The sequence below is a fragment of the Chelonoidis abingdonii genome, chromosome 9, assembly GCF_003597395.2.
Source record: "Chelonoidis abingdonii isolate Lonesome George chromosome 9, CheloAbing_2.0, whole genome shotgun sequence".
NCBI lineage: Eukaryota > Metazoa > Chordata > Testudines > Testudinidae > Chelonoidis > Chelonoidis abingdonii.
Genome location: NC_133777.1, coordinates 50,157,127 through 50,172,166, shown reverse-complemented (window position 1 = coordinate 50,172,166; position 15,040 = coordinate 50,157,127). Strand labels below are relative to the sequence as shown.

At 44.6% G+C, this 15,040-nt stretch overlaps 1 protein-coding gene across 3 annotated transcripts in view; it reads left to right on the top strand.

The window, feature by feature from the left end:
* TMEM266 (transmembrane protein 266) overlaps positions 1-11,176 on the top strand; it is a 125,470-nt gene extending 114,294 nt beyond the window's left edge. For all 3 annotated transcript variants that reach the window (XM_032763069.2, XM_075069530.1, XM_032763070.2), the window contains 2 exons: positions 8,829-8,891; positions 9,975-11,176. In XM_032763069.2, coding sequence (XP_032618960.1) covers positions 8,829-8,891; positions 9,975-10,585 — 674 coding nt within the window. In that variant the 3' untranslated portion in view covers positions 10,586-11,176. The remainder of the gene's footprint in view (positions 1-8,828; positions 8,892-9,974) is intronic.
* Positions 11,177-15,040: the final 3,864 nt, after the last annotated feature.

The window sequence follows — 15,040 nt, the reverse complement described above, 5'->3', positions numbered from 1 at the left end:
ATGCCTAGTATGCATATGCTTATGTTGCTCTGCCATAGTATTTTAATGCAAAGGTTGCACAAGCTAAAAGGCTGGGTAATTTTATGCTCACTAACAACATTTTTAGCAATGTAAATGGAGATGATAAAGCCAATCTCACACTCCGCAGTATAGACTGTTTATCTGCTGTGTTGGATAAAGAATGTTTCCCTCCACATATAGCACTGCACAGTGAGCTAAGTGCATTACAGGAAGCTTCCTTTGGCACGTTAGATATTGGCCGCTGCCCAGGTTAAGATGCTGGATTAGTTGGACTAATGGTATCCAAGTCAATATGGCAAATTTTATGTTGATTTGTTTGAAAACTATCCATTCGCACATCATAAATGATATGTTGATTGATATACAAATTCTTAGATTGACACATACATGAAATCTGGAAGGAGTTCTGATGTCCAGTATGAGTTTTGACATATGGAACTAAAAGCAGACAAGCAACTGTTTATTTCAGGCTGGGTTATGTCGCCTTTTTCATTTCTCTTTCCACAATATTTCTTAAGTCATCTCTGAATTAGAGTCATATGTTGTTCAAGGATCACAAGAGATTTCTGTCACTCACTCATGCCCGTCACCCCAATCGGGGTATGGGCCGCCAACCACAGATCTCCAGAGTCCTCTATCCTGGGCCATTCGCTCTAGCTGGTTCCAGGTATAGCCCATTTTTTTGCTATCAGCCTGAAGGTCGCGTCGCCAGGTGTTTCTTGGACGGCCTCTTTTCCGCTTGCCTTGGGGGTTCCACCGCAGTGCCTGTCTGGTGATGTTAGTTGGCTGCTTGCGTAGTGTATGTCCTATCCAACCCCACCTTCTCCTTCTGATTTCTTCCTCTGCTGGGAGTTGACGGGTCCTCTCCAAGAGGTGGATGTTACTGATGGTGTCTGGCCAGCGGATCTGGAGAATCCTTCTGAGGCAGCTATTAATGAAGGTCTGGATCTTCCTGGTGGTTGTTTTGGTTGTCCTCCAGGTTTCAGCTCCATACAGTAGGACTGATTTCACATTGGAGTTGAACAGTCGAATTTTTATTGCCAAAGACAGCTCTCTGGAGCTCCAGATGTTCTTGAGCTGTAAGAAGGCTGCTCTTGCCTTACCAATCCTTACTTTGATGTCTGCGTCTGTGCCACCCTGCTGGTCGATGATGCTACCTAGGTAGGTGAAGGACTGCACTTCTTCCAAGGGGCTTCCATTCAGTGTGACTGGGTCGTTGCTGATGGAATTAATCCTAAGGATCTTGGTCTTGTCCTTGTGAATGTTGAGGCCAACCTGTGATGACGTGGCTGCCACAGTGTTGGTCTTCTCTTGCATCTGCTCTTTACTGTGCGAAAGGAGTGCAAGATCGTCAGCAAAGTCCAGGTCATCAAGCTGGGTCCACAACGTCCACTGGATTCCGTTCCTACGCTCGTAAGTGGATGTCTTCATAATCCAATCGATGACGAGGAGAAAGAGAAGTGGTGACAACAAGCATCCTTGTCTGACTCCAGTTCGCACCTGGAAGCTGTTAGTGAGCTGCCCTCCATGGATCACTCTACAGTGTATACCATCATATGAGTTCTTGATCAGGTTGACCACCTTTGCTGGAATGCCGTAGTGCCGAAGGAGCTTCCAGAGGGTCTCTCGATCCACGCTATCGAACGCTTTCTCATAGTCAACAAAGTTGATGTACAACGAGGAGTTCCACTCCACAGACTGCTCGACTATGATGCGAAGCGTTGCTATCTGGGCCGTGCATGATCTGTTCAGCCGGAAACCTGCCTGTTCATCTCGTAGCTGTGGATCGACGGCATCCTTCATTCTCTCTAAGAGAACTCGGTTGAAGACCTTCCCTGGCACCGACAGGAGTGTGATTCCTCTATAATTGGCACAGTTGCTAAGGTCTCCTTTCTTGGGGATTTTGATGAGATATCCCTCTTTCCAGTCTGCCGGAATCACTTCTTCTTCCCATATCTTCTCAAAGAGGGGGTACAGCATTTCCACTGAAGCATCCAGGTCTGCTTTCAGGGCCTCTGCTGGGATGTCATCAGGTCCAGCTGCCTTCCTGTTCTTCATCATGGTGATGGCTTTTCTGATCTCATCTCTGGTTGGTTTATCGCAATTAATTGGGAGGTCCTCGTTGGCTGGGTTAATGTCTGGTGGATTTGGTGGTGCTGGTCTGTTCAGGAGTTCCTCAAAGTGCTCCGCCCATCTGTTCATCTGTTGTTCTATTCCTGTTATAGACTTTCCCTGCTTGTCTTTAACGGGACGTTCTGGCTTGCTGAACTTTCCAGACAGTCGCTTGGTAGTATCATACAGCTGTTTCATGTTACCGCTGTATGCTGCCTGCTCCGCTTCTGCTGCCAGTTCATCCACATACTCTCTCTTGTCCTTCCTAATATTCCTCTTCACTGCTCTGTGGGCTTCAGCATACTCTTTTTGAGCTTTGGCCTTTGCAGCTCTAGTCCTGCTGTTGTTGACTGCTGCCTTCTTCTTCTTTCTGTCTTCTATCTTGGTCAAGGTCTCTGCTGTGATCCACTCTTTCTGCTGGTGTTTCTTAATTCCAAGCACTTCCTGGCATACTAACCTAAGTGTGTCTCTCACTTTCTGCCATCTGTTTAGTACACTGTCTTCCTCTTCCTCAGACCAATCCTGTAATACTGAAAACTTATTCTTCAGCATCAGTCCAAAATCTTCCTTGGTCTTACGGTCCTTCAGAAGGCTGACGTTGTACTTCACTCTTCTGTCTGACGTATCTATCCAGCTCTGCTTCAGCTTCAGCTTCAATCTAGCCACCACTAAGTGATGGTCGGACGCCGCGTCTGCTCCTCTTCTAACTCTAACGTCCTGCAAGGATCTTCTGAACTTCTTGCTAATGCAGACATGGTGGATCTGATTTTCTGTCGTGCCTGCTGGTGATACCCAGGTACTCTTGTGGATCCGCTTGTGAGGAAAGATGCTACCTCCTATGACCAGGTTGTTAAGTGCACACAGATCCACAAATCTCTCTCCATTCTCACTCATCTCTGCCAGAGCGTGGGTCCCCATGACTTGTTCGTATCCTGTGTTGTCAGGTCCAATTTTGGCATTAAAGTCTCCCATAAGGATGATGATGTCTTTGTCTGGGAGAATCTCTAATATTTTCTGGAGTCTGTTGTAAAAATAATCTTTGTCCTCCTCTTCGCTGTCATTAGTTGGAGCGTAGCACTGAACAACATTCATCTTAGTCCTCTTCATTTTAGTTCTGAAGGATGCTGTGATGATCCTGGGACCATGTGCCTCCCAACCAATCAGTGCTCTCTGTGCCTGCTTGGACAACATGAAGCCTACTCCCTGTGTGTGGGGTGCGTCGCTCTCTTCATGTCCTGAATACAGCAACAGCTCTCCTGTCAACAGTCGTCTCTGTCCAGCTTGCGTCCATCTTGTTTCGCTAATGCCTAATAGGGTCAGGTTGTTGCTCCTCATCTCTGCTGCAACCTGCGCCGTCTTTCCTGACTCGTACATGGTCCTCACGTTCCATGTGCCTATGGTAATCCTCCTGGTTGCAAGAAGGGTAATCAGCTTAGTGGCTTCCTCACGGCTTTCACCACCCAGCGTCATGCATCTTCGAGTTGAAGACCCTTCTTTTTCCAGGGTAAAAGTCTCTGTTGTCTCTGTTGTTGGCGTTTCTGTAGCAGGTTGATTTTTCTACGGGGTGGAGTTGCTAGCCCCACGCCCAACCCTCCTCCTTTATCCTGACTTGGGACAGGCAGATGGCCCCAAAGGACCTCTCTGGTGGAGTTAGAGATTTCTGTAACATACAGAAAATCTAGTGAGATCTTTAAACTGATCAAGGCTCTGATATCTGCACCCCCTGATGCTCGCCCCAGAAAGTTATGTATACACCTGAAAAATGCATGCTAGATCTATAAACTGTACATATACTAGCTGTGAAGGTTGTGGCATTTATAGTATAAATTATGAATGATTGAAATAATGTGTATTTTAAGAGCTGATAGCTGAAAAGCAATGCAATGTACTTCTAATCCAGTAGCATTGCCTTGAGCTACTCTGAGGCCTCCTTTTAAACTCAGACATTAGCACAAAGCACACCTCTGACTGCAGGCATTTAAAGATCAACAGGGGCCAAAAAAGCTTTTAAGATCCAGTGAAACCAGGAAAACAACCATGTTCCCTTTCAGTGTCAAGTTAGATTGCCATCTTATGAGTGCAGCTATTTCAGGTACAGAGTGCTTAGTGGTTTGGGTCTTGTTGTGTGGAGAAAGTGTTCCATGGAAAACATCTGTTTCTTTCACCTGCAAACCACAATGTGCTGTGAAAAGGCAGGACTGTAGCCACAGAGACCCAAGGGGATGTGGGAAATCTGGCTCATAGGGATGAGCATGGTTTTCTGAAACATGGTATCAAAAAGAACACTTAAAAGGAGAGGATGCTTTTAAAGCATGTGATACACCGCAAACTGGATAGATCAGATTGCTTTTAAGCTTGAAGTTCTTACTGTATACTCTCATTATGTTCATAGTGGTAATCGTTCAGTTCTGCTCAAAATTGTGACAAAATATGTGTATACTTTGCAGTTACTGTAAAATTCTCATTGTTTTACCATAAGAGAATTAATTCTTGGAGGGGAAAAAAATCAATTGACAGTCAGCTACTGTACAGAAAACTGAACCTCTTTAGTGACTATAAAATCCACAGTACAGCTGGTGTTTTTCTGTTAGTGCTCTCATTACATATTTTTCAGTCTAAAATCAGATGCAGATTTCATATGTGTTGTTACATACGATGACCAGATCCTCTGCTGGTGTCAGTCATCAGAGTTCAGTCGAAGTCAATAGAGAACTTACACCCTCTGATGATTGGCCCTTAATTCGTTCTGAAAATAATTATCATTGCAGAAATAAGGGATAAGAACTTCAGCTAGTGTAAATCAGCATCACTCCATTGGCTTAATGGAGCGCTGTGAATTTACTCCAGCTCAGGATCTAGCCCAACGACCCTTACCATTTGGGACTGTTGTTTGATATCCCAAGCATTTCAGGCATTGTGCTGTTTTGAGGTGTAACTTCCATTGGCTTGATAAATTCTGGAACAGTCTCATGTTCTTTTGATTTATCAGGTGAATCAGTGTGGCATAGTGTAGTTTCTTTCCCCCACCTAAATTCCCTGTTCTGTTTATAGGAACTTACTGGGTACAGGTTAGCATTTTTATTAGTTAATTCTGTATCAGAGCCAACAAGCTGAACATCAGGAGTGAGGGAAAAGAGGCCAGAAACAGACTGAAGCTTCCAGAGAGAAAGATGAAAAATCATCAAAATGGAGTGTGACAATGGAAAAGGTTTAAAAAAAAAAATTACAAGTGAAAGAAAGAGATCCCCAGAACCACCTGGTTAGCATCCCAAAATACTAAGAAAGGGGTTGAATTAAATAATAATATCCCTGGGCCAGAGCCAAGACTTTCAAGTCAAATCCCCAATGCTAGAGAAGCTTTTAGAGGTATTGATCACTCACAGACTAAGGGAACAGCTGCAGATTGGTAAGAAATGGTCAGCATGGATTCATAAGTGGGAGGTCATGATTAACAGAGAAGCAACACAAGACAAGAGTACCACTGCTGTTCCAAAACCATAGCAAATCATCCCCTTTATAAAGAATAATCAGGTGGAAGGAGATTGCTCAGTAGTGTAACTTCAGACATCAGATTTAGAATATTTATATTCCTTGGTATAAAAGACTCAGAAGCCAGCAGAATTGATATAAATGTTTGTCCTTTCAAAGCGGATCGTATGAGTGTGTGAGTCAAGTTTTATCCGGTCTGTGTGGACATTAAAAATCCCCTGGCATGTTTTATAGGTGTAAGGAGTTGCCATGGTTAAAATGTACCCTCTTCCCCTGTTTTTGTTCTGTCAGCTGAGTGCTGCCCTCTGCCCCAAAAGTGGCTACATTTCAGTGTCACAGTAAGTATATGGCTTGCTTACCATTTCAGGAGCTGCAGGTGACTAGCCCCTGTGAAAATAAGGCTGTTTATTTAGGTGGCTAAATGAAAATTTAGGTGCCTAACTTTAGACAACCAAATTTGAGCATATTGACCCCAAAGCTACATCGTGCATCCATGGTATAACCCCACTGAAGTAAGCAGAGCTGCTCCCTAGAAGAATGAGGCCTCTATAGTCTAGACATTCTGAACAGTAATGTGACAAAACTAGAAAAAGGAAACACCCTTAATAATACATCATTCCTTGGATTTATTTTGCTGTGTTAACTGACTCCTTTTTTCAGCCATATATCAATGCACAGGAGTAACTATTCCCTAGCATAGTGTTTCCCAAACTTGGGACGCCGCTTGTGTAGGGAAAGCCCCTGGCGGGCCGGGCCGGTTTGTTTACCTGCCCTGTACGCAGGTTCGGCCTATCGCAGCTGTCACTGGACGCGGATCACTGCTCCAGGCCAATGGGAGCTGCTGGAAGCAGCGTGGGCTGAGGGACGTAGTGGCCGCAGCTTCCAGCAGCTCCCATTGGCCTGGAGCAGTGATCTGCGTTCAGTGGGAGCTGCGATCGGCCGAACTTGCGTACAGGGCAGGTAAACAAACCGTCCCGGCCCGCCAGGGGCTTTCCCTACACAAGCGGCGTCCCAAGTTTGGGAAACACTGCTCTAGCATATTTCCTTGTATCCTTAATAAATCTGTGTTAATGGCGTTCACAGAATATCAGGGTTGGAAGGGACCTCAGGAGGTCATCTAGTCCAACTCCCTGCTCAAAGCAGGACCAATCTCCAGACAGATTTTTACCCCAGTTCCCTAAATGGCCCCCTCAAGGATTGAGCTCACAACCCGAGGTTTAGCAGGCCAATGCTCAAACCACTGAGCTATCCCTCACCCCATTCATTTCATCTGACTTGGTAGAATACCTACAGGTTTTATTTTTTGTTTAATCTTACGGAGAAGGATGATTTTTGTCTCTAAAACACAGGACTCGGAGCCAGGAGATATGTGTTCTACCACTGCTGCTGCCTGTGTGACCTTGGGCAAACTTGTCTTGGTTTCTCCAGTCTATAAACAGGGGATAATAATATGCAGCTATTCCCCAGGGGTGCTGTGCTGCTGTGCTTGTTGCTATTTGTAATGCACTTTGAGATCCTTGAATGCAGATCTATAGTACACCTCTACCCTGATATAACGCGACCCGATATAACACAAATTCAGATATAACGTGGTAAAGCAGCGCTCTGGGGGATGGGACTGCACACTCCGGCAGATCAGCATGTCAGTGTGTCTGGCTCTGACACGCTGCTCTGAGCGGCGTGTTATGGGTGGGAGGCGGGCAGGAGGTGGGTTGGCAAGCGGGGTGAGGAGGCGAATGGGGAGGTAAGCAGCAGACAGGAGGAGGGTGAAGAGCCAGGCAGGCGGTAAGACAGCAAGCAGGAGAGTGGTGGACAGATGGTGAGGAGACTAGCAGTGAGGTGGGCAGGCAGGTGGGTAGGTGAGGTGAGGAGACAAGCAGCGGCCAAGCAGTTGGGAGCGCTGGGCTGACAGTGAGAAGGCTAGTGGGGGGTTGATTTGTCCCAGGCCCTGCACCCCTCTAGAGATGGCTGCGACACACTGCTCTGAGCAGCATGTTAAGGGTGGGAGGCGGACAGGAGGTGGGTGGGCAAGCGGGGTGAGGAGGCGAATGGGGAGGTGAGCAGCAGACAGGAGCAGGGTGAGGAGGCAGACGGGCAGGAAGACAGCAAGCAGGAGGGGGCGGGCGGGCGGGCGGACGCAGGGAGGCACACCGGACAGACGGTGAAGAGACTAGAGGGGAGGCAAGCAGTGGGCAGGCGGGCAGGTAGGTGGGGTGAGAAGGCAAACAACAGCCGAGCAGTTGGGAGCACTGGGATGATGGTGAGAAGACTAGCGGGGAGGCTGATTTGTCCCAGGCCCTGCACCCCTCTAGAGACGGCTTCAACACACTGCTCTGAGCAGCATGTTAAGGGTGCCAGGCCAGGGCTGAGGGGTTGGGTAAGGGGCAGAGGGTCTTGGGGGGCGGTCGGGACAAGGAGCCTTCCCTACCCAATATAACGCAGTTTCACCTCTAATGCAATAAGATTTTTTGGCTCCCAAGGACTGCATTATATTGGGGTAGAGGTGTAGTGCAAACCACAATTTTATAGATTACACTTTCAGATTAATTACAGTGGCTTTGGATGTGAGCCTTTTCAGTATGGAGATGATTAGCAGCACACAGACAATAGGGACTGTACCTTATAGAGTTAAACATCCAAACAACTTAGGATCCCTGGAGAGTTAAGCTCCCAGCTGAACATGATTGTCACTTTAAATCAATAACCGATTGCAGAGAGTGGTATTAATTCTACTTTGTGCTGAGAGAAATGTCCCAATCTATCTCATTTAAATGAAGGGGTTGCCATTCTTCATATCAGAAGGCTTGAATTAAGTGAATAACAGTTTTAGAATTTGGATCAGGAAACTTGTGTTTTGTCTTTCTAGAACCCCTTCTTAGAAGTCTTCCATTTGCTACTATATAAAGAAACTTTAAAAGTGCTCATTGAGGAACTGGACCCAAAATCCTTATCCAGGCCAAACTCCCAGTTACCTTTAGTGCCCGAGTCAAGGCTGCAAGATCAGGCTTGTTGGGAGACTGCTTCCAAATACATCATTGCATATCTAAAAGCAGCTTATAACCTCACAATGTGTGTTGTCAAAGACACAATGAATGGGACTAAGATAAATGATGCAGGAGAGTATTGCATAGTATGGTATTTCAATCACATGGATAAAAAAAATAAAATAAATGGCTTTCTAATAGCATTCCCTGTTACTTTTCCAGAGGCCATGGTCAAGGATGATATGAACAACTACATCAGTCAATATTACAATGAGCCCAGCAGTGGTGAGTTTTCTTTAAAGATTTAGATTTAAACTGAATTTCAGAGTATCAGACATGTGTAACTGCTGTATTGCACTGAATGACATAGAACAAGCAAGACTGAGCAATTAAGTAGATCAACCTGGGAAATTAAACCAATCTCTAAACCTATTGTGTTTTCCATTAAAGTTTATATCAAGGTGATAGTCTCTAAAGAATAAGGACCTGATCTTGCTCCCCCTGAGGTCGGCCATAATGGTTTCAAGATCCAGGTGTGCATTTTTCCTAGAGTAAGTTATCCAGTCAACAGAGTGTTCAAATGGCTATGGAAAAGAAACCTAGGGAGGAAATAAATGAATAGAAAATCAATTGGAAGTTAACTTAGACAAACCCCTTGCTGGGAACCTTTTAGAAAGGTTAAACTGAATGAATGAAGGATAAGAAAACTCAATGCCAGACAACATTGACTTGTGAGCAGTAGCACTGCATCATACCTCAAATGGATTTCTTTACTTTGAGTTGAATTGTAGCCACTAAAGGGTCATAAGATATCACTTTGCACTGCACTGAATGGCTTTCATACACGAATACCCAGTAGCTTGGATTTTAAAAGGTATGCTATAAAGCAAATAGTCAAGCAGTTCACTTGACTCTCTGCAAATTTGGTTAACAAAAATACCACTGCTTATGTGGCATTTTTATGTTCCATTTAAAAAAAAAAATTTACTCCCAAATGTTTTTAAAAATAATCAGGAGTATATCAGCCCCATATACGCCTTCCTGTGTCCTTGAGACCACAGATTCCATTATGGGACATTTGCAAATATAGCATTTTCTGGATACACAAATTTAAACTGCAAGCTCTGGGAGCAGGGGTTGTCTCTTTTTTGTTCTGTGTTTGTACACCATCCAGCACAATGGGGTCCTGTTTTATTACTAGGGCTCCTAGGAACTATGGAAAATCCAAATAAAATAATTACATTTCTATGAATGAAAGCTCTCTCCACTTACCAAACAATTTTACGTGAAAATGTGCTTTCGAGACTATCGTCACACATTTCAGAGGCAGGCCATTTTCAATTGAAATTTCTATTATTTTACTTACAGACAGCGGAGTTCCTGAAGCTGGTATTTGTGTCATTACCACAACAGCCATTGACGTGCACCACCCCAACATATCTTCTGACCTGTTCACAGTGGAAGTGCCCATGAAGATAGGAAGTAATGGAACTTCTGCTAGCGTCACATCAGGCAGTGCCTCCAGATCTACAGACAGCTCTGTAACCAGAGCCCAGAGTGACAGCAGCCAAACCTTTGGCTCTTCTACAGACTGCAGTACCACCCGGGAGGAATCCTCTGAATACGGCCCTTTAGACAAGGCTGGGAATGCAAAACATGATCAAATCAATTCTGCAAGGCATAGGGTCAGCAATGCAGTAGTTCAGGAACTGTTATCATCATTGTCAGAGGATTCTTGCTTGACACAAAAAGGCTTAGATCCAGTCAACCTTAAATTGCCTAGTCCAGCAGGGTCCGCCAAAGCTAGTCCTGAGCTAGAACATAGAGTGAACATTTACAACAAGAAGAACCAAGAGAGCTTTAATGTGCTCCAGATTAAGCCAGTTATTCACCTTCAGCAAACTGCCTCAGTGATAAAAGAAAAGTACAAATCTTTGGAATCCAAAGAGCAGAAGATTAATAGGGTCCCAGATTCATAGTTCTCCACAGTGGTAGGAAAAGATGAGACATTCTAGAGCTTTAATGGCACCCTCAGAACAATTACTGGCTGGATATCTTGCTCCTTGCGTGGTTTGAATGAATTTAATATTCATAAAATGCATGAGTTCTGAGAGCCAACATGAATCCATGACATTTCTAGCTTCAGAGGTCCTCAGGCCAAGTCCTGGATGAAGATAAAACATTCTGTATTACAAAATAATGACCTTAAAGATGTACATATTCTTAATCTTGGTTTTGTGAGGTTTTTTTAAAAATACAAATAATTTTTATGGAACTCTGAACAACCTTCTATCAGGTCAAGCTTCAGCAGGGTATGGTACATGCAGATGTAAACTTCTCCTTCTACTATTTCTTACTGTCCCTTTGTACATGACGACAGCTGTAAAATCCTTTGTACAAATTCTGCAGTTATTTTTGTTCTTCCCAAAATCTTTTTTCAAGGAGCACTTTGGGTGATGCAGATTAAAGGGGGAAACTGTGATCTGTTTCTATGTTAGCATGAGCTCTTTAAAGACAATACTTTGGAAAAGAAAATATCGTTTTCACTTCCAAGTCAACACGAGTGAAAAATGGACATTTTGCAAATTCAATTTTAATTAAAAAACACAAAGAAAATAGATGTTCATTCAGTGTTTTTATTCATAGATTTAGAGGTAGGCTAGATTCATGAGATTATTACTGTGGCTTAAATCTTCCATTTTGGAAAATATTTTGATCTCGTTTACATTTGACTCAGAGTTTAATGAAGTAGTTCATTGAACTCACGTGAATGTACAGTGACTATTGAAAGTGGACACACAGTTTTTTTTATAATCACAAGAATTTTTAAGACAGTTCAGCTACTTAAGACAATTTGAAAGATAACATCTAAGGTTCTCCTCTAGCAGTAGGTGTAACGCCTTTGGCCCAGATCCTTAGCTATGGCTGAGGAGTGCTCTGTATGATGCAGGAGTTTATGCCAAGGTAGATGGCCAGCTACGTGCTCAGCTTATCCCCAGGGATAAGTTAGGAGAGCCAGAAGGCTGCTTGCTGTAACTTGTGCTGCCTGCTAATAGCCTCAAGAGCCCAATATGGAGGCCAGACCTCTTTTCCCCAGCTGCATATCGCCTAAAGGCCACAGGGAGAGGGATGGCACAAGGACCAGTACACCAGTTGTATGCCACTAGCAGATCCCCCTGAGTGGAGTCGTCCTCCCATGGCCAGCTGTTGTTATTTATTATTATTTGCATGCCAAATTTAAGACCTATTTGCACCAGTAGTGCAACCCAAAGCAACCACAGTACAGCTCAAAGTATGGGGCATTGAGTTTATTTCTATTTATTTATAGCTGAATTATTTACAATTTACAGAACAGATCCAGTGAAAATCCATGTGCTGTTCTTTCCCTTTTAGATACTGTGCTAGTTGTATGGGAAGGTGTATTGATCAAATCCATCTTTACAAGTATTAGGGGCCCACCTGTCGTGACAAAAACAAATATGCAGCTCCTAGGATTTCAGTGGAAGTTACCCATGCACTGTCAGGGACAGTCAGGCTCTAGAAAACTTGCTCATATGTGAAAATTCGGCATTATCAAAGGAAACGATTGGTTAATATCTTACTTGCTAGACTAGAGCACTTGCAAGTATTTCAGCTGTAGGTTGGGATAAGAACATATGACCTGCCATTAGCAGGTCAGACCAATGGTATATCAATCCAATAGCCTGTTTCCACCAGTGGCCAGTGCTGGGTGATTCAAAGCAAGGAGTAAAACCTACACAGTGCACCTAATTGTGTATCACTGTACCACGAAGAGAAAGGAGACTTTCTGACCTCAGCTATTGATCCGCCTATGTTCCCCAGCTAGCAAAATTGCTGCTACTGTTTTCAGTCATAGAAAGTTTTATGAAACTTACTTTTGCATTAATAATATTTTGCATCGTGGAGTTGCATTATAAGTGATATCCATGTTCTAGTTTTAATTTGCTTTATCCTAAGTTCGATGAGTGCCCCCTTATTCTTTTGTTAGATGGCTGTCTATAAAACAAATTCACAAATGCAGCTGTTTCTGCTCACAAGACTAAGTGGACAGTAAAGGGCAGTTTTTCAGGAGTGCTTATCATTCACAACTGGGACCAGGTTTTCAAAAGAGCACAGCTGCTCTGTAGGCACCTGAATGGGTGATAAGTACCTCTGAAAATGGCCATAAATGGGGTCAGTCAAAAAGCTCCCCAACAGAAAAGGCACAACTGCTTTCCTTTTCCTTGCAAGGTAGTCAACTGCCATTTTTTGTGGTTTTAATGAAAAGCCACATATTGTCCAACTATTTGCTAAATTGATACATTTCTCCACCATTTAATTCCCCAAACTTGTATCTGCTTACCTAGGGAATGTTAAAAAAGGAGACATGAGTTTCCATAAAATTCCCCTTCAACATTGCTCTACTCTGGATCAATCTACAAATGCCTCATTTATGTATTTGGACATAAGCTGCTTATTCATTTGCATTTTGCTGAGTCTTGTGGTGAGTGGGTGGAATGAGCTTCCAAGTGAAGTGGTAAAGTCAAGTACTAATATATTTAAACAAAAATTGGATGACTGTGTGGAATTTGATAGATTGAAGGGGATCATTAGTTCTGTGCTTGGGAGAAGCTTGGGAGTCCCTGGGGACTGGAGGGAATTTTGCATTGATCATTCTTTTTCCGCAGATCAGCAATGGATTTTTTGCTTTACATGGGAGCATTTTGCCTTTTGATGACACATCCAGCTTTTAAAAAGTATCCTTTCAAACACTGATGTTGTCAGATTCCTTCCAGGCATGCAACGTTCCTGGCTGGCGTTTGGTACTGTACAGCTGTGTAACTAGTTTTTAAAAAGCCAAGACAAACACTTATGCATGAGCTTAACTTTACTACTGAGAGTAGTACTAGAGATTTGTTACTAATAGCAGTAAAATTAAGCACATGAGTGTTTGCAGGATCAGGACTGAAGAATTTGTTTTTATCAAATTGAGACGTATGGTAACTCAATCAAATGTGCATAAAACATACTTCTGTAATCCATGCACGCTGTGGGTATTTGTCATTTTTATAGATAAGTGGCCAGTGCTAAATTCCTTCTAAGCTGCGCAGTTGCACAGCAGGCTATAAAGGGCCGCAGCAGCAGGGGCCTGGAGAGGAGAGAGGTAGGGGGTGGGCAGGGACTGGTGAAGGGAGCAAATTGGGGTGTGCAGGGCTGCCAGGGGCCTTTCTCCTGGCTCCAGGAGCTTGCTCGCTGCTGCCGGCAGGGAAAGAGGGGCCCCTCCCCCAGAGCACCATGCTGCCCGCGAGGAGAGGGCTGGGGGGAGTTCTCTGGCCCCAGGGCAGCCTGCCTGCACCCCCCAGCTGGAGCCCTCACCCCCCACCTCAATGCTCTGCCCCAGCCCTTGAGTCCCCTACCACCCCCTGAACCCCTCATTCCCAGCCCACCCCGGGGCCCTCACCCACTGCACCCCCAGCCCTCTGCCACAGCCCTGAGCCTGTGATCTTTGGCCCCACCCCAGAGCCCACACCCCCAGCTGGAGCCCTCACTCCAACCCACATCCCAACCTCTGCCCTAGCCTTGAGCCTCCTCCCACACTCAGAACCCGTTGCCCCCCCCGATTCATTTTGTTACGTGCACCAATATGGAGGTGATTTGTCACACATCACCTCCATATGGGTGCACATAACAAAATTCATTCCACAGATGGGTGGGAAAAATTAGAGGGAACACTGGCAGCCACTGCAAGAAATAAGATTATGAAGGTCAGTGTGTACCTTGCAAGGTAAGTGTGATATGCTGAAATGACTATACTAATAGTAATCTGTACTCTTTTTCTGTCCTGCCACAGAGGGAAAAGGCTGGGAGAAAGCATGGGGGGAAAGGAAATGATACCAACAAGCCAGCTGACCTGTCACCGGATCTTGATTTAATGTGGGTATAATTGGAAGAGATGAGGTTTAAGTTTCCAATATCATAATTTAATAAGCGAATCGAGCTTCGGGGTGGTAGAAGGCTATATCCACTAAGGTTAACTTCTGTTCTTCTTCGAGTGATTGCTCATATCCATTCCAATTAGGTGTGCGCGTGCTGCATGCACGTTCGTCGGAAGATTTTTACCCTAGCAACTCTGGTGGGCCGGCGGGTCGCCCCCTGGAGTGGCGCCACTATAGCGCCTGATATATACCCCTGCCTGCCCATCCGCTCCTCAGTTCCTTCTTACCGCCGTGTCGGTCGTTGGAACTGTGGAGCACGGCATAGCTGTCCTCCACTTCCCTAGCTTCTCCTTGTTCACTCACCTCTCGTTGTATATAGTTATCATTAGTGTATAGAGTAATTAGTTTTATAGTTGTTAATCAGTTGTTGTATATAGTTTAGCAGGCTTGGGGTCTAGCCCTCCCCCGCACCCGGTGCCCGGGCTCATGCCCGGTTCG